At 37.8% G+C, this 22,588-nt stretch overlaps 1 protein-coding gene across 1 annotated transcript in view; it reads right to left on the bottom strand.

Moving 5' to 3' along the window:
* DLGAP1 (DLG associated protein 1) overlaps nucleotides 1–7,132 on the bottom strand; it is a 134,397-nt gene extending 127,265 nt beyond the window's left edge. The window contains exon 1 of the mRNA XM_057364895.1: nucleotides 6,141–7,132. Coding sequence (XP_057220878.1) covers nucleotides 6,141–7,094 — 954 coding nt within the window. The 5' untranslated portion in view covers nucleotides 7,095–7,132. The remainder of the gene's footprint in view (nucleotides 1–6,140) is intronic.
* Nucleotides 7,133–22,588: the final 15,456 nt, after the last annotated feature.

Below are 22,588 nucleotides of genomic sequence, written 5' to 3'. Positions count from 1 at the left end.
AGTAAAGCAAAACTAGACATAAGCTTTTTGGCACAAAAGACTCCTGGACACAATTCAGAGACTGTCTTTGGAAGCCTTGGCCTATCAGAACTGTCACAGTGCCTATCCAACTGCATGGCACATTGCTTAGTCTTTGGTGAGAGAAATACATATCCATCAGAAGCCCAAAGAAGACAGTTCATTGTACAGTTTCAGGGTGAGAGGATGAAAGGATGAATAATATCCAACAGATTGATGTTGTTATTGTTCAATTCACGAGTGACAGAAGCTCACCTGAGCAAGAAGCACAGCATAAGAGCATTTATAAGGCAGAGCAGAAACTGTGGCCAGATAACACAGCTCAAACCCCTCTTCTGGCACTGTAGTATTTCCTCACTTAAGATCTGTACTATAAATTCCATTCTTGAAACAAACACAAAATCCTAAGCCAGTAACTGGATGAACAGAAATACTCCTTATTACTTTGCACTAAGGAAAATGTATCACTACTCAGCATTTTYTTCCACGCMTACTTCATGTGTTTCCACAATAAAAGTTAAGGTTTCAAACTCAGATGCATATTTCAATGATCTTCATTGCTGGGCTTGACTTGTCTTGAAGATTTTTTTTTTACAGTGAAATCATGGAAAAGACTAGGACTAGAACWCTCCAAACATTTAAGGCTACAGAAAGAAGTCAGATCCAGGAGTGAAACAAATCTTATCCATGAAGGAACTGAAACAGATACTAWATGCCAGCTGTTATGTGCAGCCATRATTTTRAYAAGCATTTCTAACATAACACTATATGTAATGTAATGTCACCCAAGTATGTTGCTAAATCCTATAAACCGTATGCCAGCAACAGGTTCCAGCTGCCAGAATTGTGTTCCTTGATGGATGCACTGTTAGAATGTAGGGAYGCTAGCAGAATGACAGTAATTCAAGTTAATCTGGAAAAAATAAGGTCAGTTCCAGTATATTCAATACTTTGAAATTACAGGATGGCAATAAAACTAAAGGACAGAAAACTGAGGAACATGGACAGATAAAATTGCAGCTGACATGGATGCAGAACTGCTCTCTTTGCATTTAGGGGGCCCTCTTTACTCAGGACACCAAAGGCCAGCACAAGTTTCAATCAAGTAAATAAGAACGCACCACTTATTAAGGCAAGATGAGTGGTAAGATCATTATCATCAACACAGCTACCAATTTTGGGAATTTTTTGTTTGTTTTGTCTTTTAGCTAGATTGAAAGACTGCAAAGATGAGGAAGATGAAGATATTGAAACATTCTTCTACGTATTTGTCTCAGTATAGCAATCACATTTTGGATGTATTTGCAGGTAGGCTAAATAACCAAGATGCAGATTTAATGGAATTGTCTGTTAGTAATATACATTTTGTAAATCAGCTGTTTTGTGCTTCATTTATATTTTCCACAAATTCCCTAGCTTTAGTCATTATTCATATTACCCACCTCACAATTATAAAACCAAAATAAATTAACTTTCTAAGAATATTTTTTTTCAGTATTAATAGTCTTAGATACTAGTTCATTTTAAAATTCAAGAACATTTAAGAATTTCCAATTGTTCTCATGATGATTGCATTATCTGGAAGTTGACCTAGAATGCATTGAAACATTGACAATCATGTGTTTCCAAATTGTTTCACTAGCTTTACTAAGAATTACCTTTCACGTGGGCTTGGGAAAAAAACTTGAAACTTGTACCTCATATATTTTATAGTTCTGACCGGAAAATTGAAAGAGAAATAACACGTGCTTCATTAATTTTCAATTTATAATGGAATATGAGAAAAAAAAGGCAAGTCATCAGACACATGAAAAATGGAAGATCTATATTAACGGATGTTAATAAAACTTTCATATATCTATAAACAAGGGTGTACTGGAAGATTAATTTGAATATGGTAGTTGCATCTGAAATGCAAACACCATAAATGAGGAAAATATAAAAGTGAAAATGCAGATAAACTTGCAAAGATAAACCCAGTACAACAGATCAAGCATAAATTGCTGTGTCGTAACATAAGGACAAACACTTCGTAATGTGCTGTGTTAACAAATCACATTACACTTACAGGTCCTTATTAGCACCCTGGCCCTAAGGTCTATTTGGCCATCCATGGGCACAGGCAACAGAAATAGACTGGTTGGGACTGGGATTGAGCAGTATTTCCTAAGAAACAATTTCCTTGTCCTGAGACTGGAAAACAAGTAATTTAAATTATGAGTTTCTTAGCGCTACATATTGTAAAACAATGCACATTACAGGCAACCTTGACACAGGAAACTCAGCACAGCATTAACCAGAACCTTTTGTCACTGGAAAATTCTCTTTGCACCCAGAAACTTGGCTTATATTTTTTTACAGTATTTCTCACAGTATCCCACGAAGGGCAAGCAAAGCAAATGTGAAACTTGAATGACTGCACAGTTGCCCCCACCTTTGGCACTTATTTTCAGAAGTAAAAGTTCCATCCTTAGCCTCAAGTGTCTGACACAACTGATTTGAGTCTCATCAGTTGCAATGAAAAGAAAACTTACGAATGACCCACATAAGAAGAAAAGAAATACGAAAAATGCTATTCTTTGTATTTTTTTCACTCTCCTAACAAATGGACCAAGCACAACAGGAATAGTAATAGGGAGCATTAAATGGAAAAAGTATAATCAGAGAGAAACTATTCAGTGTGTTTGATACACTATTAGCTTCAAAACCCATGAATTCATAGAAAACAAGAGTCTCAAAAACATCCCCCCCTGTATTTAGACCCTACTGTTTGCAGAAATGGACTGATGCTTACATTTTGTCTTTACTGGTTTTGCTTAATTTCATTTTTTTCCCAGAGGAGAAGCTACCAGAGAAGTAGAGGCTGTCCACTGCCTTAAAATTTTTATTTCAAGGRAGGGAAACCATTTAGAAGAAGCATTTTCATAAAACATGAAGAGTTCCTTCTCACCTTCCTTCATTGCACTCCAACTGTAAGGCTGGCTCAAAGAGYAGCACTTTCCTAAAGAAAAAATCAGCTCCAAAAATGGACCTTATCGTTCTACTACCCAGCTGCTAACTCTTGAAAAAAGCAATAGAAGATAAAAATGCAATTTCATTTCCAAAATGCAGGTAAGAGGACAAGATTTGCCTGGCAGTATTTAGACTATTCTAGGGTAGTGTCTGTTTCTGAAGATGCACAGTGCTGAACCAAGCCTCCCCTAGACCTCCAAGGACAGACACTGAGTCTCAGCACCAGGGCTGGAAGTGGAGCCTGATGGGGTAAAGGAACACAGTGCAGTGCAGGAGGACTCTGCACTTGATCCAAATTCCAAATTATGAGAAATAAGCCCATCTGTAACACCAACTATTGCCAACTCCTTCACAGAACAGTTAGATGGAAAATATCACASCAAGTGAAATAATTGTTATTTCCATGTCTTTACACTGAGAATTCATGCAGATACTTTTTGTGATGAAAGCTCTTACAAACAAATGTGGAGTCAATGTTACCTGTGATCTCTGATATAGTCAGATCTATCAGGATAAAAAAAATTATACTGAGTAGTCTGAGTTGAAAAAATGCCACTCCTTCACTGAATTAAGATACTATCACAAGAAGAGGTTACATGAACAAGTAACCTTGTTCAAGCTCTTTGAARGATCAGTTTATGTCCTGGACCACAGACAGCAATTTAAATAACAAGCGAGTTGATAAAAGCACCTACTTAACATTTAGTGAGTTAAAGAAAGCAACRAAGAGGCATCATAACAATGAAATTTAATTATTAGATTTGTCCAGTGTTGTCATGAATTTGCAGCTTTCATCTCATTTTGTGCTTTTCCTATTGTTCTAACACAGGACACCAGCCTTTTTTTACAAAGAGAAGGGCACCTGGAAAAAACCAGATACACAGAGTAACTCTWCAACCCACTAGAAGAGTAGAACTCTGCTGCTGTTAATATATATTTATATTGCAGGACAGACAAAACGCCTCAATTAGGTTCTGTGCCCCATTGTGCTGGGCTTTGYAAAAACACAAAAAGGAACAAAGTCCAAGCCCTAAGGGGCTTGTAGAGTAAAAAGATAAGTAATAGAGTGAAGAGAAAAGCAATGGGATGCATTCAAAATAGACTGACTTTTTTAATAGCTATATGCATTTGTCATCCTTTCAAGCTGCCAGGAGAGAAGAATAATCCTGACCTGCTTCCTCAAATCTACTGTACTCTGAATATTGCCTCCAATGTTAACTGATGCCTGGCTAAAATTTTCATTTTTAAAAAAAACAGTTTCAAACCAATTATATTTCCCTTGATTTTAAAATGGCATGCAATTAGAAATAATGAAACAAAATTAAATGAMAACAGAAATAAAACTACCAGTGAGGATGGGAAACACAGTGAGAATGTAGTTATTCTAAGTGAGAATTTAGTTATTCTTGCCCTTGACAATTGTTGGACATATTTTCATACAGACACAGATTATGTCCTCTAATTCCACTTCAGGAGTCTATTCCTGTCAGTTAAACATTATCTAAAGGTCCCTCTGGAGGTGTTCATTTAAAGCTGATGCTGGCACAGTTTTACACTCTTTTCTAGCCATCTGGTCACATAMTGAATTGTCAGCTATTTTATCTAAACCCAAGAGAAGGCTGAAGGAGTAAACAAAAATATCAACAAAAGAAATCTCAGGGTTCAAAGCAACCACAACAATTCAAGTCTGAAGTTAYGATTTTTTCTYACTCACAAAAATCACACAAAAGACACTTAATAAAAAAAACCCACAAAACYTAAAAGGGTCACAACCTGAGGCTATTTTGAAACCCCTCTCCGTCCCCAGTCCATACACAAAGCTGTAAACACACTGAGYATTTGTACTGCCCCCTCTTCCTCCACCCCCCTCTCCTAACAATTAATAGAAAATATACATATCCATTSCTTTACATTTAAGACTCAGAATCCCAGAGGCTGGAATTCAAAATTATTTTGCATGACACTCCATAAAACCTTTTAAATCAATTTTTAAAATGCGGGTGCCTCAGTCCCACGCTTTCTCTGTATACTGACTTAAACAACAAAACGTGGAATCTGACWGTCTCATTAAAGCACCCATTAAAGAGAACTTGCTACAGTTCTACACAAATAGACAAGAGTCCCACTACATCAAAATGAAACCGAATCATCTTAGCAAACCTCTTTTTTCCTCATGGTCTTCTCTCTTCTCTGTGCAACGTTGTCCCATCTTACACACACACTCAGATGTGCCATAAGTGCTCTGTTTAAAGTGCATAAAAGCTATCCACAGCTCTCCTAAGAATGAAACAGTTTTAATATTTTCTGATCCATGTTCCTGCCACAAACATTCACCGGCAGTATGATAGCTCCAAGAGGAGACATCTGATTCTTGACATTTAAAGATACAATACTGGTGAAAAATAGTGACGCTGTATTAACTGCAAACAGCTTGTGAGGGAGTAGGTGATGTACTCCTAAAATGTATAATCAGAACAAGCAATAATTTCAACCTTTGGATTTTTTATTTTTGACTCAGAGCCATGGAAAAGAGGAATAGCCCGATAAACAAATCTGGACACGTTACAATAACCATTTTAAGAGAATTTATATTCTATGGCAAAAAGAAAAGTAGGTTGCTTTCCTGCTGGAGAAAGTATTAAGGTACCCCCAAGTTTCTCAAAAGGGTATCAAAAGCTTTCATAGAAAATGAGCAGCAAATGAAAGCAAAATTGAAATTACAGAAATCAAAGAATTTGTATCCTGGTAACATTCAGTTAATTGACATGGTAATGCTAAATGAAAGCACTACAACATCAAATTCCCAATACCCCTACTGTGACAGCCTTATAAATTCAAAAAGCACACAGAAAGGTCTTATTTTTCTCACATGAAAAAAAACAATAATCCTGTTCTAACATGTACTGTTTCTTTGAAATACTAAATTCTGGACCAAAAAAAAAAAAAAAAAAAAAAGAGCCGATGTATTTTTAATTTTAACAGCAGCACCCCTTGTTTGGTGATCATTGACCTCTGGGGAAAGTTGAGACATCAGAACAAACCTCCATCCCCCACAAACACCTGAGACAAGGCAGAGCACAGTTAACAGCAATCAGTTCTCCACACTGTACCTGGAGGTACTGACATGACCGTTCCTGCTGACACGTCTCTGCCTTCACCACTGTCTGGTCCATGTTAACTGATGCTTTCTGGTAAACTTCACGGGCTCTGCTCACGGTTAATGTAGAGGACCAAGAGCTTTTCTTCATTAACTGGGAGTCCAAATTCACAGGCAGGTTTGCACAGGTAGAGCATTTGACATCATTATTGCTTCTGGAGGACTTCACAGTATGTTCACTAATAGTGTTATAGGCTTCCATAAAGTATTGGGAAGAAGAGCGATCAGGGCATCTTCCCATGGTCATGACCCCACTGGGACCATGATAAATGCAAACATCATTGTCCAAGTTGTCATCTGAACTCCACCATCCCGATGCATTGGATCTGGGCTTACCTTCCGATCGCCTTTCTTTACTCTTGCTGCGCTTCCCATACCTCATGGTCTGTGACTCCTCCGGGCTTGCTTTCCCCCCATTGACGCTGCCCTTGGACGGCCCCTCCAGCGAGTGGGATTTGGTGAAGAGCTTTTGGACAGAATGAACCAGATGGCGGATCCTGCCCGGGCTGTCGCTGCGGTGCTCCATGGCGGTTCGCTTGTACTGCAGGGTGTGGTAGCCATCCCGATTCAGAGGCARCTGCCGCTCAAACTGGTCCAAAAGGTTGGCAGGAATGCGGTTGGTCTTGTTGGCAGTTCCGTGGGGAACCAGAGCACACTCGTCCTTGAGTTCGTGGTGGGAGCTGTAATGCCTCCGGGGAAACGTGCTGCTGGCAATCTGATCGTTGTAGGGCACCATGCACTCGGCCTGAAAAGAGTTCCTTTGAGTGTAGTAAGGGTGGTCTGCGGGGTGGGGGTCCACCGGGTTTAACAAATATGGCTTCCTGTCCTGGTGGTGTGGCAGGCTGTCACACGCAGGGTCACAGGCAACCCCGTGATGGTGACTACGGCTGCCAGATAATCCCTTCATCGCGGATGTAAAACGAGTCCCAAAGTCATCTAACACGTATGGCTGTGCGACAGGCAGATCTCAGAGAAAGGCCTGAAAGAATGAAATACAACAGAGGCCATGAGATATTCAAGCTGAGCGAATAAAAATCATGTGCACATTTAGCATTCTTTGTTTCTTATTGTAAAAACAATTGGAATAAACATTCTCAGACTCTTTTTATCATTTAATCTTTCCCACGTCCAACATGGTGACAGGGATACCTAAATAGTACAAAAGAAAAATTCTCTTGCTCCATTAGCTGTAAAACAGACACAAGAAAATTTTTCCAATGAAAAGCAAGATAAGTATCGCCACCTCTACTCCAAAACCTCAGTCCTGAGAACGTTCATGGACATGGGCATGCCAGGATGCCTTAACTGTTCATCTGCACATTTTAAAGGCCAAATSGACACATTTAAGAAAATATTTTCTTTAATGGAGAACTTCCTGGGCTTCTTTGGGCCAAGAGAATGGGAAAATTTTCTCTAACTTCAATGAAWATTTTTACTCAATCTCCATGTTGTCTGCCTAGACTGTAAGCATCTCAAGACAACCCCAATGCATTATTTCTGTAAGCTTTTTTCAGATTAAGAATAAAATAACAATAAATTACACTAACTGTCAAAATGAAGCCAAACCAACTATTTAACAACCTGTATATCTGTGGGGTTTGTATTTACTATTTGCTGGCTTCCTACTCACTAAAAAAAAAAAAATCTTATTCTGCTAATGCATGGCTTGATTTATTTCTCAATAATTTTTCACTGTACTAAGCAGTGTTCAAATATCCCTGCAAACTCCTACCATTAAAGRAACTGGTATAGTCAAAACTTGCACACAACAATAACAGTGTAACGCTCAATTCTTGATTGCAGTTATTTGTCCCTAAAGTGACTCACAATGCTGTAGAATATAGATCACAAGAAGYTGAAAATGGAAATCTTAATCTCAAGTGATATAATAACCACTCTGCTTGAGGCCAGATGCCCTCATTTCAGTCCTCAACATTAGCAAAAGTCTGGATGCAACCTATGAGCTACCAATGTGTAAATTATGGGGTTTCAGGTGTGGCAAAGCAGTCTCATGGTGCCATCTCAGCAGCTGAAGGGCACAGCACTCCTTAGAGGATGCTTTCTTATACTGCACTGAAATGGCTGTCAGCTGCTTTATTCCTTTCTGGCACAGTGTATCCCATAATACTTTTGGAAATGCAACTCTTGAGATCTTTCTTGGAGTAAGGATAAACATGCATAGCTAACAGGTTTCCACTATGCTCCTCCAGAGTTCTCTCAGCTAAAGTTCATGTTTTAACAGGTTGTAGACATTGTAYCTGCTGGCGAATAGGTAACAATGAAGTTTTCTGAAACAACATTAMGTTAATGTCAATCTGGAAAAGCATGCTCTGCATTTCATCAGAATTTATTTTGTATTTTCTTCTGAATCTGCAGCGAGCCAAAGAGGAGTCTTTTTTCACTATGCTTCAAAGCTAATCTGGATGTCCTGCACTTTATTCCCCCTCACTGGATCCCTGCAATGCAGAAAATGTTCTTTCTCAGGAGACCTTGAATTCCAAAAAAAAGAGTTTTTAAAACACCAAAAAAGGCTCTTGAAATATTCCAAATGGATAAGCTCATTTACCTAAAGAGGAGAATGGCTAAAGGCACCTTTACGAGCAYGAAAATAATATATTCAGAGAGCTGGACTTGTCAATTACAAAGTAGTGACCATTCTTAGCACTTCTAAAGAGAATTTTACATCCCTACCAACTGTTTTAAAAATATGATCTATTAGCCTGTGTAATCAAGAAACATYCAAAGGGATGTAGTAGTAGATTAATTGCTTAGGTAATTGAAAATGTGATTTGAACAAAGACACCCCATCAAGAAGAATAGTTCTAAAGGATATAAAGACCAAATAATACAAACTCCATTCTCTGGTATCTATGAATATCTTTCCCACAACAAGGCTTATGAAAACAGAACTCCACACAGTTAATTTTTACTTAAATCCATTTGAAATCATGCAACAGTCCTTAGGATCATTGATAAATTCTTTTAAGGCTAAAAATAGACTAGTGTGCTATATAAGATAAAAAAAGTTTAAACCTTGCCTGAAAGATAGGAGAAAGATATGAAAGAGTACAATTAACTGGGACATGCCCTAAAACAGTGATTTATTTTCATTTTTCCTCTATGTGAATAGCTATGAAATTTTCATATAGTGTGGGAAGAAGAGAATATGTAGGCAAAGAACCAAATGGACCAATAATTTATAGCCTAGCAGAGTCATGACAAGCACAGGGGGTTCATGGAATTATTAAGAAAATGTAGCCTTAATATACTGTTACAGCAAAATGGTTGGGATCAAGAAACACTTGATGCGATTTATAGACTGCGACATAGAATATTGTGGAAAACCTTGAAACTAAAGATGAGCTTAAAAGACATAGCTATGGTTTGACCAATGAAAACAGCCGTGTTACCAGCTGTGTTGTGGAGGGACTGGCAATATGGATGCTAAGGAGGATGTGCAAGAAGTGGTAAAAAGTGAAAAAGCTTATGAAAAGTGACATTTGTCTGCATAGAGAGAAAGCGACAGGCTTTCAAAAAATTGTGGAGGAAGATTGGCTAAGCACTGCTATATGAGCTTGGATGGCAAGTAGGATGGAAATGTTTAGGAGAAAAAATACATATATTTCTACACCTATTTTGAATCTGAGCTGTCAATGGATCTTCTATGAGGAAGTACTGGACAAAAAAATGCAGAAGACAGATAGRATGATCTGCCCAAAAAGGATCAGATGAAGAGACAGAGAGAACAACAGTGAAAATATGTTTGTGAAAGTAAAAGATCATAGGATAATGAAAAATCAGATTTAAAAGAGAAGGAAAAAAAAAAGAAGCAACAAACAAAGAAACAAATACCAGAGAGTGGTGGAAAAAATCAAGCCAAAACTGAAAGGGAGAAATCAACCTGTGTAACAAAAAGGAGTAATGGTAATTAATTCCCAACTTCTAGATTGCTGGATGCATTGAGAGGGGTGTTTTTTTCTGATACAACAGCACTGAAAACATTTATTTTACCATGACAATTGTGATTAAAAGCCCCCACACAAGCATTTACTAGAATAGAGCTTCATTTTACCTTAATTGAAATACTGCTGCCACAGTATTGAAAGTGCAATGAATTAGAAAAAAAAAACCCTATCATGTACCACAGTGCACCTCCCAGGAAGGAAAGAATAAGATGCTCAACATTGAAGAAAGGAGAATTGCTTTTCTTAAATACTTAGTGAACAATTCTTCTSCACAAAATTGCCCCAAACACAAAACCTAAATCACTCTCACAACTCAATCCTGTTTTAATATGTTAATATATGTCTTGAAAAATTCCTATTCTATAGTCTCTGATTTCATCAGTATTCTCAAAGAAAATGAATCCATAATGGTGTTGGCTGAATCTATACATCAATGTTTAGTGCAATTAACAGCTGGAGACAGGGCTATCTGATCATGCCATGAGTAGCCGAGGGGAAGCCAATTAAGGCTTTTATTGTATTGGTATTTTTTGCCAAAATAGGAATATTTAATTACTCACGAAATGGGGCAAGACAATTGATGAACACATAAATAAACAGCGCAAATAGCAATTCTATAGACAGCAGACCAAAACTACTTGGTGGCATAGGAATAAATGAGATGTTAAATAGATACAACATTGTAAGGCTAAAGAATGCTTACTACTTTCAACATTCATATTACATTTGCTTTTGTTTTCTTGAGGATGCCCTGGGTAAGAAGGAAACAAATATATTCATCCTTGTCCCTAATGTGGTGTCCCTAATGCATAACAAATTCCTGGAATAACCCAGTGGCTAGAAAAGTGCCTATCTAAATCCTGTGTAATTAAAATTAATGCAAAATAACAAAACCTGAATGCAAAAATCACCTTCTCTTCTACAAATTCAATTAAACTATATTGTCTACTCATGATTTCCAAATTTACTCATAAAACACATCTTAGAGAAACTTGCTCTTTCCCTTAGATACATGTGCAACCTTCTATCTTATAAAATATTTACTGATATGCCACAGAGGCCCTCCAACTKTATCCAACAAGACTGCAGAATGCAGAAAATGTTGGAGCAGAGGAAAGACTGCTCTTCCTGAGCAGCAGCTCTCCCCATCTCCMTGTGCCACTGGCAGAGAGGAGTASAGCTCAGGAAGGAGGRAGTGGGGTGGGAGGATGGTGCTTTACTTCTCATTATCCTGTTCTGATTTTGACTGGCAAYAAATTCAATTAATTTCCCCAAGTTGAATCTGTTTTGACTGTTACTCATGATGGAAATCGGTTTGTGATCTCTCCTTGTCCTTCTCTCAACTCATGAGCCTTTTGTTTTTCTCTACGCAGTGCAGTTATGGTGGGGAGTGATAGAACCATTTTGGTGGGCACYTGGCACCCTGCCAGGCTCAACACAYCACAGGCTGATGGACCTGCAGTTCCCTTGGTTTTCCTTCTTGCCCTTTCTGAAGGCTGGGGTGACATTTGCTTTCTTCCAGTCCTCAGGTAGCTTTCCTGACTGCCATGACAATGATAATATCCATACTGAACTCCAAAGATTTTCAGAGTTTGCTCATTTATCTAATCCCACACTACAGAGTGTTCTCAGTGAAATTCCTTTCCCCAATTCTCAAACTTTTACAAACAAATGGAAATATGATTATGCTGAGAATCAGACTTCCACATGCTCCTCATGCAGGACATTGCTTTATCCCAAAGGTCTTGATATTTTGCAGCCATTATGTGTGGCCTTTTTATTACATTACACCACATTAATGACGATCTAGACATCAATAAAAGGATGCACATTCTAAAATGCCTCTATCCACATATTTTATTAAAGGTTTTCAGAAGAAAATGAAGTCTCAGATTATCTTCCTAATACATTTTGGCATGCAATATGAAYGATTCAGTGCCTTGGGTAAAACTCTCAAGAGAGTTTTTGCTAATTTTTGCTTCTGTGTCAGCAATCATACCTGGCAAGTGATATTTACAATATAATTTAATCTTGACCAGTGGACAGGGAGTCATAAAAAGAAACATTTTGGCCAGTCAACTCATTCCAATTCATGGGCAGATCAATAAGTGGGAGTAACTGGGGAAAAAAATGTAATTAAGCTTTAGCTGATTTGTAAGGAGGCCCTTGTGAATAGTATGCATACAGAAAGAAACAAGAGAGGCATCCCACCAACGGTGTAATAAAAATTGGTGGGTTTTTTTTTTCTGTCTGCATCCAGCAATCTTTAGTTTGCATATGCTTGTGGTGACAGGTTTCACATTTACATTTGGCAACTGTTTCCAGCCACGTGCTTTTGATGTGCAGCTGTGCTGGTCAGTACCAGGACAGTTTATGCCTGAAAGTTTTGGGGTTGGCCTTCCTTTCTTCATCTCTGTGGCTAAAAACAAGTTGATTCGCCACTAGCAGTGTCACAAAATTGGTAGTCACTAAAGTAACCTAACACATAATTAATCTCTGAGTCACATCTAAATACATTACAAAGTCTGCAAGAATTCTAGCAGTAACATGTCAGCAAAATTTTGACACAAAGAGACAAAGAGACTGATTTTTTTCAATCCTCTTAGGAGTGTGACTGGCAATCCGCAGGATTTCATGCAAAGATCTTGGCCCTACAAAAAGAAATACTAAATTGTGATTGTCTGCTCTTCCACTCTCCCGATTTGCACACAAATTAACAGTCAATTTTTAAAAAATTCTGATCTGCTTCAGTGAGTAATAATATACAGTGCAATTAGAGTGCTCATTACTTTCCTGTGGTGTAGGACAGAGTMTGACTCGATAAGGTACAGCAAATCAGTTGGAGAGCCTGTTGTGAATTCAGAACWGCCAATAGACATTTTCTTCTCCCAGAAAGAAAACAAACAGGATATTACATCTGTATAATGAGCAAGTAAAATCATATATTAAATGGAATCATTTAATAGATGTCATATAGGCAGTGTTGAAGCATGTACCTCATACCCACACTTAGAGGTTGCATTTAAACCTTCTCAGTCTGTAGGATCATGAACTTTATGACATTAGTATTTTTTTGAAGCAGAATTTGCAATGAATTTCCAGAATGCTTTGTCTGRGGGAACAGCAAAAGGGAATGAAAAGGAAGATACACCAAAACTGGGAATGAGGTTAACACATACCTACTTAGGTTGCCCTCTTTTAGTACCCTAAAGGGTACTCTTAGGTTGCACCTAAGTTTGYAACTCTAGAGATACTTTACTTGCTTTCTTAACAGAAGATTTCTTAAAATGAAWGGATTACAGTCACTACTTTCTATCAACTGCAGATAATCAATATGATACAGGTGTCTTATACTATCTGAGGTTACCAAAAGGCAGCAAGTATGAGGGACAGATCAAACATTCCTACAGCACTGGCATCTGATAAAAATTAAAAGGCTACCACAATGGCATAAAACATACACCATTAYATGACTAATACACATAAAGAGATATCAGGTATGTATTAGATTCCTGCAAGACAGTCAGTTATGAATGTCAAAGGTTCATTTTTCTAGTARCAACGAGGTGATCAGCAGATGAAACCTACATTCAATGTGTATTTTTCCTGTCAAAGGCAAATAAATTCATGATCTTCAATGTGGTCACATAGTGCAAATGGACATTTTTGTACTAAAAGAAGATCCTCATTGCAAGGACAACAGTGTGACCAAGACAAGAACCCACTATAGCAACTGGTGACTGACAGGGATCTAAYGGAAGCTGCTAATCAGACCTTGCACCAACAGTACACAAACCCCATCTGCATGAGTCATTAACTCATTTTCTAGTAGTTTTTTGTGTTCTGCAATTCTGCAGCATGGCAATGTGACAGGCGTCACAGTTAAATTATTGCCTGAACTGAAGTTTTCATGCTCTCTAGAGCTCTTCTACACATATATTGAAAGAATAATATTTACTGTAAAGCCAGGGAACTGGCATTAGTCCTATGCACTGCAGCCTGCTCAAGGCACCTGAGAATGCATACTTTGATTTCTGTGATGGCAGAGACAATGTGATTGTGTAATTACATGACTTTGCTGGTCTTGACCAGCAAATCTCATTATTAAAACTGTCAGTAAGCTTTTTAATCTTTACCATTTAGAAATCAAGTGAAACATGTTAAAGATTTTTTTTGTCCCATGGAAAACACTCAATTTAATAAAACATAGTTTTACAAGACTCTTTCCACAGCTTCATCCTTACAAACCTTGACCTTATTTAGCAGAAACAGAGATGATTTATTTGAAAAAATATTCTTCCAAGTACACTATGATATTTTAAGTCCAAGCAAAAGTGGATGCTACAAAAACAGACAAGCACCAGAATCTGTATGCTTGCAGATGGTCTCCCATCTTGGCTTTCAATTGGTAGCTCTTTTTGAATAGTGCCTTCCCCTGAACATCTGTTGTCAGYCCAGAAACTAATGAAAAGGAGTCTTAGTGGAGAAACTCCATGGAAATGCTACAGAAGCTCTGTGAAGACCAAGGGTAAGAGTTGTGAAGATATAATTTTTAACAGAATGACAATACAGGCCAAATTATTCCTCACACTAGCCCCACTGGTTACCCCCAYTAGCCAGAAAGAACCTGCAAAGCCTCAGTGAAACTGTTCCACATCRTAACTATGAGTAAGAACTTCCTGGAAAATTCACTTCTTAGTCATTTTGGTATTATGGAGCTTTGACTGTATCAACAAATGTCACCACTATGATCACCCTGCCAGGTCATGGATATGTTCCAGGTTCTGTGTATCCAAGCCAGGTTTCTCCACTGAGGCAGTAGGAAAAGAGGAGAGGCACACAGTGCCAAGAACGTTCTGCTCATAGGCAAGACCAGCAAACTCCTACATGGGAGAATACAGATTCCTGGAAAAAACAGGAAAAAGCCCTCTCTGAAGGTATGACACACAACAGCTAGGCAGCAAGGCAGAAAACTCACTGGGTGGGTACAAACCAGTCATGCTTAGATCAAAACTTAATCTTTCCCATTTCAACCTGTTCCTCTCAGCTCAATCTAAAAGTAAAAACCAGCAATTGTGAGATCAATTTGGCACTGAATACAAAACAGCTGATTAAAAGGCAGAGGGTAACAGATTATTTATTCCCTAAAACATGGCTATAACACKAAACTTCATGAACTGAAGGTTTAAAAAAGCCCACAAACAATTGAAAACTGAACCAAATCCTCATATATGCTCTGGCTTATAAAAGCAGTCAAACAACTTTAACCACYTTATATTTGATGGCTACAGTAATTGATCAATATTTATTGTTATACAATAAATGAAATGGAAATAATTTCTAGTTTTATAGCAAAGCTATGAAATAGAGTTAGATTTGAAATCTAACTATTAGGCAGAAATATTAAGATGTTTGCTCAAATCAATTTGTCTCATTTCACCTCTACTGGCATTAAAAGATAATAAGAAACATAAAAATCTTCTTTTCAGAGAAAAACATGACAAATATTTTCTCATGCAACTTGAGTTATAAATAAATTGAAATAGTGACCATTTTTAAAGAACACTGTTTTTACAGAATTCCATGGAATGTTTTTTAGCTATGTCAAACTGGGAAATAAACCTCAATTTATGAAGAATGTCTGGAAAAAAATGTCTGGTACTTTCAAAAAGCTGCWTATCAAGTATGTTGTAGAGTAAAACGTGACAGCAAAAGGAAGAGAAAGTATGTGGGCAAAATGTTTTTCCTCAGGTATGGCATGACATAGTGGCTGCATCCCCTCTGGGAGACAATTCTGCYCTTGAACAGAGGATAGAACTTCTCATCTCCTGCTTTGAGCCTTCACTTGATTCCACCTAAACCACTGAACCAACTGCTACATTTCATCTATTAATTTACAACAGCAATAATTTAAAAGTTTTACAAAAAACCCATAACAGCGACTTTTGTTTTTATATATGATTCTGACAGTAAACATAAAAAAGTAAAAATAAATGAGTATCTCAGATTTTTCTGCTATTATTTATGCACATGGAATTTATTTCTACTGCACCCATGCTTCTGTTTTTTTGTTATTTTGGTATTTTTAATGGATTTTCCAATAAATTGAATCGATGGTCTGCACATACCTGTAAACAAGCAGATTTAAAGATTAAAGAATACTTTTGAGGAATTTATCATGAATTTCCCTTGTTTATGTTGAGGTATGCATACAAATGGTACACGATAAGAATTTGATTGCAAGAACTATGTTTATCCAATAAAGAAACAGAAAAGGATTCTATTAATATAAAAGTAAAATAAAAACAAAACTTCACTACTGCATACAAACTAATGAACTTCTGCAGGCAGGCTAAAAACTATTCAGAGAAATATTTGATTAACAGTGAACATGGCATAAACATTCCAGAAAAGGCTCACAGAATATCTTTTAAATCAGGAAGAGGCAAAAATAACTAAAAAACTTATTTGAGGAAATTAAATAATGAATTATTTATTCATACTTATTACAACTAATAATAATCTGTCTGATGTTAGACGGCCAAAAAGGAAAATTTAATAAACATGCCCATAGCTTGATTCCCAAGTCAGCATTGTAATGTCTCAGAATTTAAATGTGACTTATTTACTTCCACAGTTTGTAACTGATCTTTTATCAATCTGATGACACCACACAGGATTCACTGTCAGGCTTTGGCATCGTGAGGAATATGGTGATGGTGACTTTACTCTAGGTGCCACCTAAAATGCTTGTGCACGTGCTTCAAATCCAGGTTTGTCAGAAACTCAGATTTGAAGATGATTTCTCTTCACTATGTGCATTCTGTACAGAAGCTCATCACCAGACACTGTCCTGAGATACACAGAATGGTAAATGAACACCTTTCTGCTGAAGGATGCTTAACTGCAACAGCACATTTGGCATTTATACACACAGCATGTTTCCCTCTTGGGCGCTCGGAGGGAATACAAAAGCACCAGACTCTGTTATTTGATAGTAGCCCTATCTGAACTTCACACATGGCTTGCATAAAACACAATATTAAAGAACTGAATGAAAATTTTTCTTTATATACAGAAAGGGAAGAAGTCAAAATCAAGGAAAATATAGTCAAGAATGTTTTCATTTCACTTGAACTTTGCTGTATCTTAATACAGTCATTGATACAGAAAAATTGAAGTKAGGAAGGGAGAGGAAGAGAAACCACTAAATGAAAAGAATGAAGAGGAAGTATGAGCTTAATTCCCTTTTTTTGCATGTTACTATTTCCAGCAATGCCCTAATTGACGTAACTACACAGATCTCGATGGAATTGCTCCTGAGTGCGACCAACATGAATATCATGAAAGTGAACAGAATGAACTTAATCTGCTTTTAATATTTGCTGGTTTAAAGTGACAGTAAAGAGCAGTATACTCCACAATATTAAGTAGGTAGAATTTAGAAACTATTAATAATACACTTTAGAAGAGAACTGATTGATTCAGCAGAACTACCGTAAATGAAACACACTTTAAGTAACTCCTGAAATTTATTTTGCATGCAATTGCAAATGATAGAGTGTTCCTATACTGGAATGCTGTACACATTGAAGTGAAAAGCTTTATTTCTAGGTTCTACTGCAAAGCATCTTGTCATGAGTATTTAATAAAAAAATCACTGAAGTAATGCATATTAAGTTACTTTTAATTAAATTACGTTCTAATATTCTGTAGAAACTACCTGCAGAGCAATATGCAATAAATATTTCCACAGCATTGRAAATACTTCAGAAAAATGATTATTGAAAAGAATAACATCATAAGCAGACTACTATATATATCAAACTGGTGATATATGCAGTATGTCTTGTTAATTCCTTGTTGCTTACTCCTCCCAATTTAGTCAAATTTCATTTCAAGGTGAAGGGTAAAGTGGTTTGACACAATCTACTATAATCTGTGCACTAAAAAGACATACTCCCTTAAACCTGAATAAAAAGTACACTGCCTTTTCACTTTCTTACATCTTAGCTATTCATCTGAAATTTCATCTTTCCTTGAAAAAATGAGGTTCATCATATGTTAAATGTCAGCATTATTGTGTAAGTTCAAGAGAAGCCACAGTGGGCTATGCTGTTTGTCCTCATACATAATAGGAGTGCTATAAAAACCATCCACAGCTGCTACAATTCATTGCTGACATAGAGTACACCTTGTGGAAAGACAGCAAGTCTGATTTTAAAGCTATGAAGTAACAGAATCTGCCTCATTTCCAAGAAAATTGTTCTGGCAATTGGCCACTGATACATAGCTGTAACTAAATGCGTCCAGTATCCACTTCCAGCTAATAGCCCTGGAGATTTTTCAATAAACCTTTTCAGAAGCCCTTACCATGAGTGACATTCCCTCCTGCCACTGTGAGACAGAATTTTTCAGGCCCTTTTACATCTTAAACTAAAATGACAATTTCTCAAGCACATCTAAAGGTAGATTTTCAGRCCTTTAGTAACTCCAGAAGCTTCCTCCCATCCAGCCTTCAGCTACTTTATGCCTTTCTTATCAGATACAGTTCTTATCAGGTGTACAATGAAGTTGTTAGGTTGTATCAGTAACTATAGATCTGTTCTTTTGGATTCCTCAGAGAATTTAACTGAAAATGTCCAGTAAACTTCCCACAGCAGGGCTTGAGTCTTTCCCTGCTTTACCCCACGAGGATCCTAGTTTGGACTGCAAACACAGTACAGCATATCATACAAGATACTTATTGACAGCTGTCTTCAGTTCATGGAATAGATTTTTTTTATTGTTTCAGATTTGTAGTGCTAATTAAAAACAACWATTTTCATTTTCTTGAATTCATGTTCACACAGAAAGACAGACTCACAATTTACAAATAACTAGATAAAAGCATTTCTCTGGAGAYTAGTCACATTAACCTGTGTTTTCACTAAAGTAACTGAGAATCATGCCCAATGTTCAAGTAAAGCAATTTTATTTTTCTTTCATATTTTCAGCCACTATTTTTTAGCCATGTTAAATCTGTACTGCAAAAACAAAATTACACTAGCCCTCTCTAAAACAGTAGCTGATCTAAAATTTCATGTCTACCCTCTCTCTTGGGAAGTTCACAKTAAAGCCAGACRTGGTGATGGTTATCTACTCTGACARTCAGGCTGAMCCCTRCCGAAACAGCAAWRCATGTGAGCACTGTCAAAGAAACAGGATRTGTCACTAAAGAAAACTGCACTACTGCAACTGTAACATTCAGTGTACTTTCAGAGTGTACATTTGAAGGAATTGTAYAGAAGACCCAAAGAAGGAATATTGTAAGTTAATAGGGACAGTTCCTTTCAGAAATGTATGATTTCCTAGTACTACTTTCCAGCAGACAGATGAAGAACACAATAATATCCATTTTGAAACTATCTGAGCATGAATCTTATTTAAAATGAAAATATTTTAGCTTCTTTTGAAAAGCTTTTTTTTTAGCTTACAGATGACAACGGCTTAAAGGGACATTAGTATACTTACTGTATTATTTTTATTCCAATGATAATATTTATGCACTGATTTTCTGAAACTATTTAAAAGACTAGTAGCCAGTGAGTATTTCGGGTAGAGTTTAGTTCTGCTTGAGACTATAAAATCCCTCAGTATCATCTGATTTACTGAATGTRAAACTAGCAGAACAGAAGTCAATGATGACATAGGTTCAATGTTGTGCTGTGGTGGGCAGAGTCCATGGACCTTCAATACTGCACAGTCACAGAGAGTTCAGCCCTTTGTATTTTTAATTCCTTTGCTTCCATCCTAGAATGCCTGTATGGAATAATTTGTGCTTCAGCAATATTGGGACATATATTTGTTTTAACCTGTCTCTTCCTTACATTTTATTTCAGGTTTAAGAAGAAATGGGATTAAGATGAGAGGAGAGGAAGGCCCTTAGTTTTATTTCACTACCTTCCACAAAATAGTTGTGTAGAACAGTGTGAAACAGAAGACAGAACTTACTGAAGTCACATCAAATAAAATGTGATCCAACAAACATGGTTCATCTTGACACGAGTGAATGTAGTGGGTTGACYGTGGCTRGATGCYGGACACCCACCAAAGCCTCYYTAACATTCCCCTCTGTAACTGGGCTTGGGAGAGAAAGCTCCATTTCAGCCAGATCCAATACAGTGAATATGCCAATGCTTAAAAAGGGACGATACTACTATTTATAAATTTTTTTTTCATTATTAGGATACGTACTTTACTGGCTGACGATAAAGCTGTGTTTAAAAGAGCCTTGCATACTTTTAAACAGTCATTCCTCTCTTTCTAAATGAAAAGAGACTTGCAGGTCAAGTGCATACGTAAAGAAAGTTCAGAATAAAACTCCGGAAGCAGCATGAAGAGATCTGTGATCTCTTCTACCCTAAGTGAATAGAAAAAAAACCTGCCAGGCCTGCTAAGTCTGTTAACTTTGCTTTAGTTCCATAAGATTGTGATTTAAAAGGAAGTTTTTATGGTTTTATAGAGCAGTTAAGAGTATGATCTCAGACAGTTAACAGTGCATTTTTGAAGTCTACAGAAGAGATGGTGTACAGTAACAATAATGATCTGTTAAACATAATTTGCCAGGCTTCCTCAGTAATAAGGTTTATACAATCCCCCATCTGCACTCATGTCCATTCCTCCACCCACCACCCTACCTCTTGCCCTGCCTCCCTGCTTCAAATTTAAACTGGCAGTGGTTGAACGCCAAGATTTATATGGCCCCTGGAAATTTTGGAAAGAGAGGCAAATTTCACATATTTCCTGACAGTGGGGGAAACCATAAAAGAAGCTGAATATTTTTAGCAATGAAAGAACCTTATTTTCTGACCTTTTCTGGCTCCAGTGGCACGAGGTACCAYGGACACCATCCAGAGACAGAACCTTGTCAAGACACACAGTGCCGGAAATAGTGATATCTGAAGATAAAGAATATGAGCAAAAGACAAAGAGGGCATCACRCATCCTCCAAGCTCTCCCTTCTTGTTCCTTCAGTATCCACTGACCTCCCAAGTACGCTGCCTGGGAACCTGGGAAAGCCAAGGAGCTCAGTGGATTGATCCTGTCTCAGGTTTCTTGCAATCAGCCCTCMAAGTCTGTCTGATGCAGGAACTGCTTCATGCTCAGATGTGGATGGCTCATTTGTTCTCTGCRGTCCTTCAGTTTGAATCCTCTGAGCTGACCGAGCACCTCCCATTGCACTTCTCACTCTTACAGAAGACCTGGAAAACTTCCTCCATGTACTCAGCTGGATTTGAGCTCTCAATTATAAATCTGGGAAGTGTGGAAAAGAACATTTTTCCCCTTTAGTTCTGAAGAGTGTGTAGTTATTTGGAYTGAACATGCAGCTATATTTTCTGCCACTTTCTCATAAAATTTTGAAMTCAAATCTGATTGAGGCAACCACAGTACCTGTAAGGATGATTACATTCTTACAGGTCCCATAAAAAAAATAGCAACTCACACCAGAGATGAATGTTTATAAATTCACTTCTCATAACTTTTTATTCCTGTRTCTGATTACTGCAGTTGAAGAAAACAGCCTGCCTGCTATTGCCAAAAAAAAGGTTATGGAGAAAGACTAAACATGCATATGGAGTACCAAAAACACTACCACGAGTCAAGTAACTAGCCAGACAGTTGTCATAYACAAAGCTAGAGTAAGTCACATTTCCCATGCAAAGTGACCTTGACAGGCTTGAGATGCGCGTCCATGYGGACCTAATGAAGTTCCACGAGGCTCAGCGTAAGATCCTGCACACGTGTTGGGATAATTCCCAGAACAAATACAGGCTGGCTGAGGAATTGATTGGGAACAGCCCTGAAGAGAACTTGGAAGCGTTGGTTGATGAGAAGCTCAACATGACTCAGCATTTGCAGACCAGGAGGCCAACCCACACCCTGGGCTGCATCCAAAGCAGCACTGGCAGCAGGGAGAGGCGATGATTCTGCCCCTCTGCTCTGCTCTTGTGGGACTCCACCTGCAGTACTGCAGCCAGCTCTGGGGACCCAAAATATAAGAAGGACATGGACATGTTGGAGTGAGTCCAAAGGYGGGCAATGTAGATGGTCAGAGGGCTGAAACACCTCTCCTAGGAATATATGATGAGTTGGGGTTGTTCAACTTGGAGAAGACTCACAGTATGTAAAAGAGATTTACAAGAAAGCTGAAGAGTGGCTTTTTACAAGGGCATGGAATGATAGTAAAAGGGTGAAAATTCAAAGAAGGCAGGTTTAGATTAGATATCAGGAAGAGATTCTTCACTGCGGGGGTGGTGAGACCCTGGAACAGGTTGTCCAGAGAAGTTATGGATAACTCATCCCTGGAGGTGTTTAAGGCCAGGCTGGATGGGGCTCTGAGCAACCTGGTCTAGTGGAAGGTTAAAGGTGTCCCTGACTCTGGCAGAGACGAAAT

Source organism: Malurus melanocephalus, unplaced genomic scaffold (genome assembly GCF_030028575.1).
Source record: "Malurus melanocephalus ecotype Western Australia unplaced genomic scaffold, MMel_1.1 scaffold_44, whole genome shotgun sequence".
NCBI lineage: Eukaryota > Metazoa > Chordata > Aves > Passeriformes > Maluridae > Malurus > Malurus melanocephalus.
The sequence above is the reverse complement of the archived record's forward strand: the minus strand, read 5'-3'. Positions and strand labels throughout refer to the sequence as shown.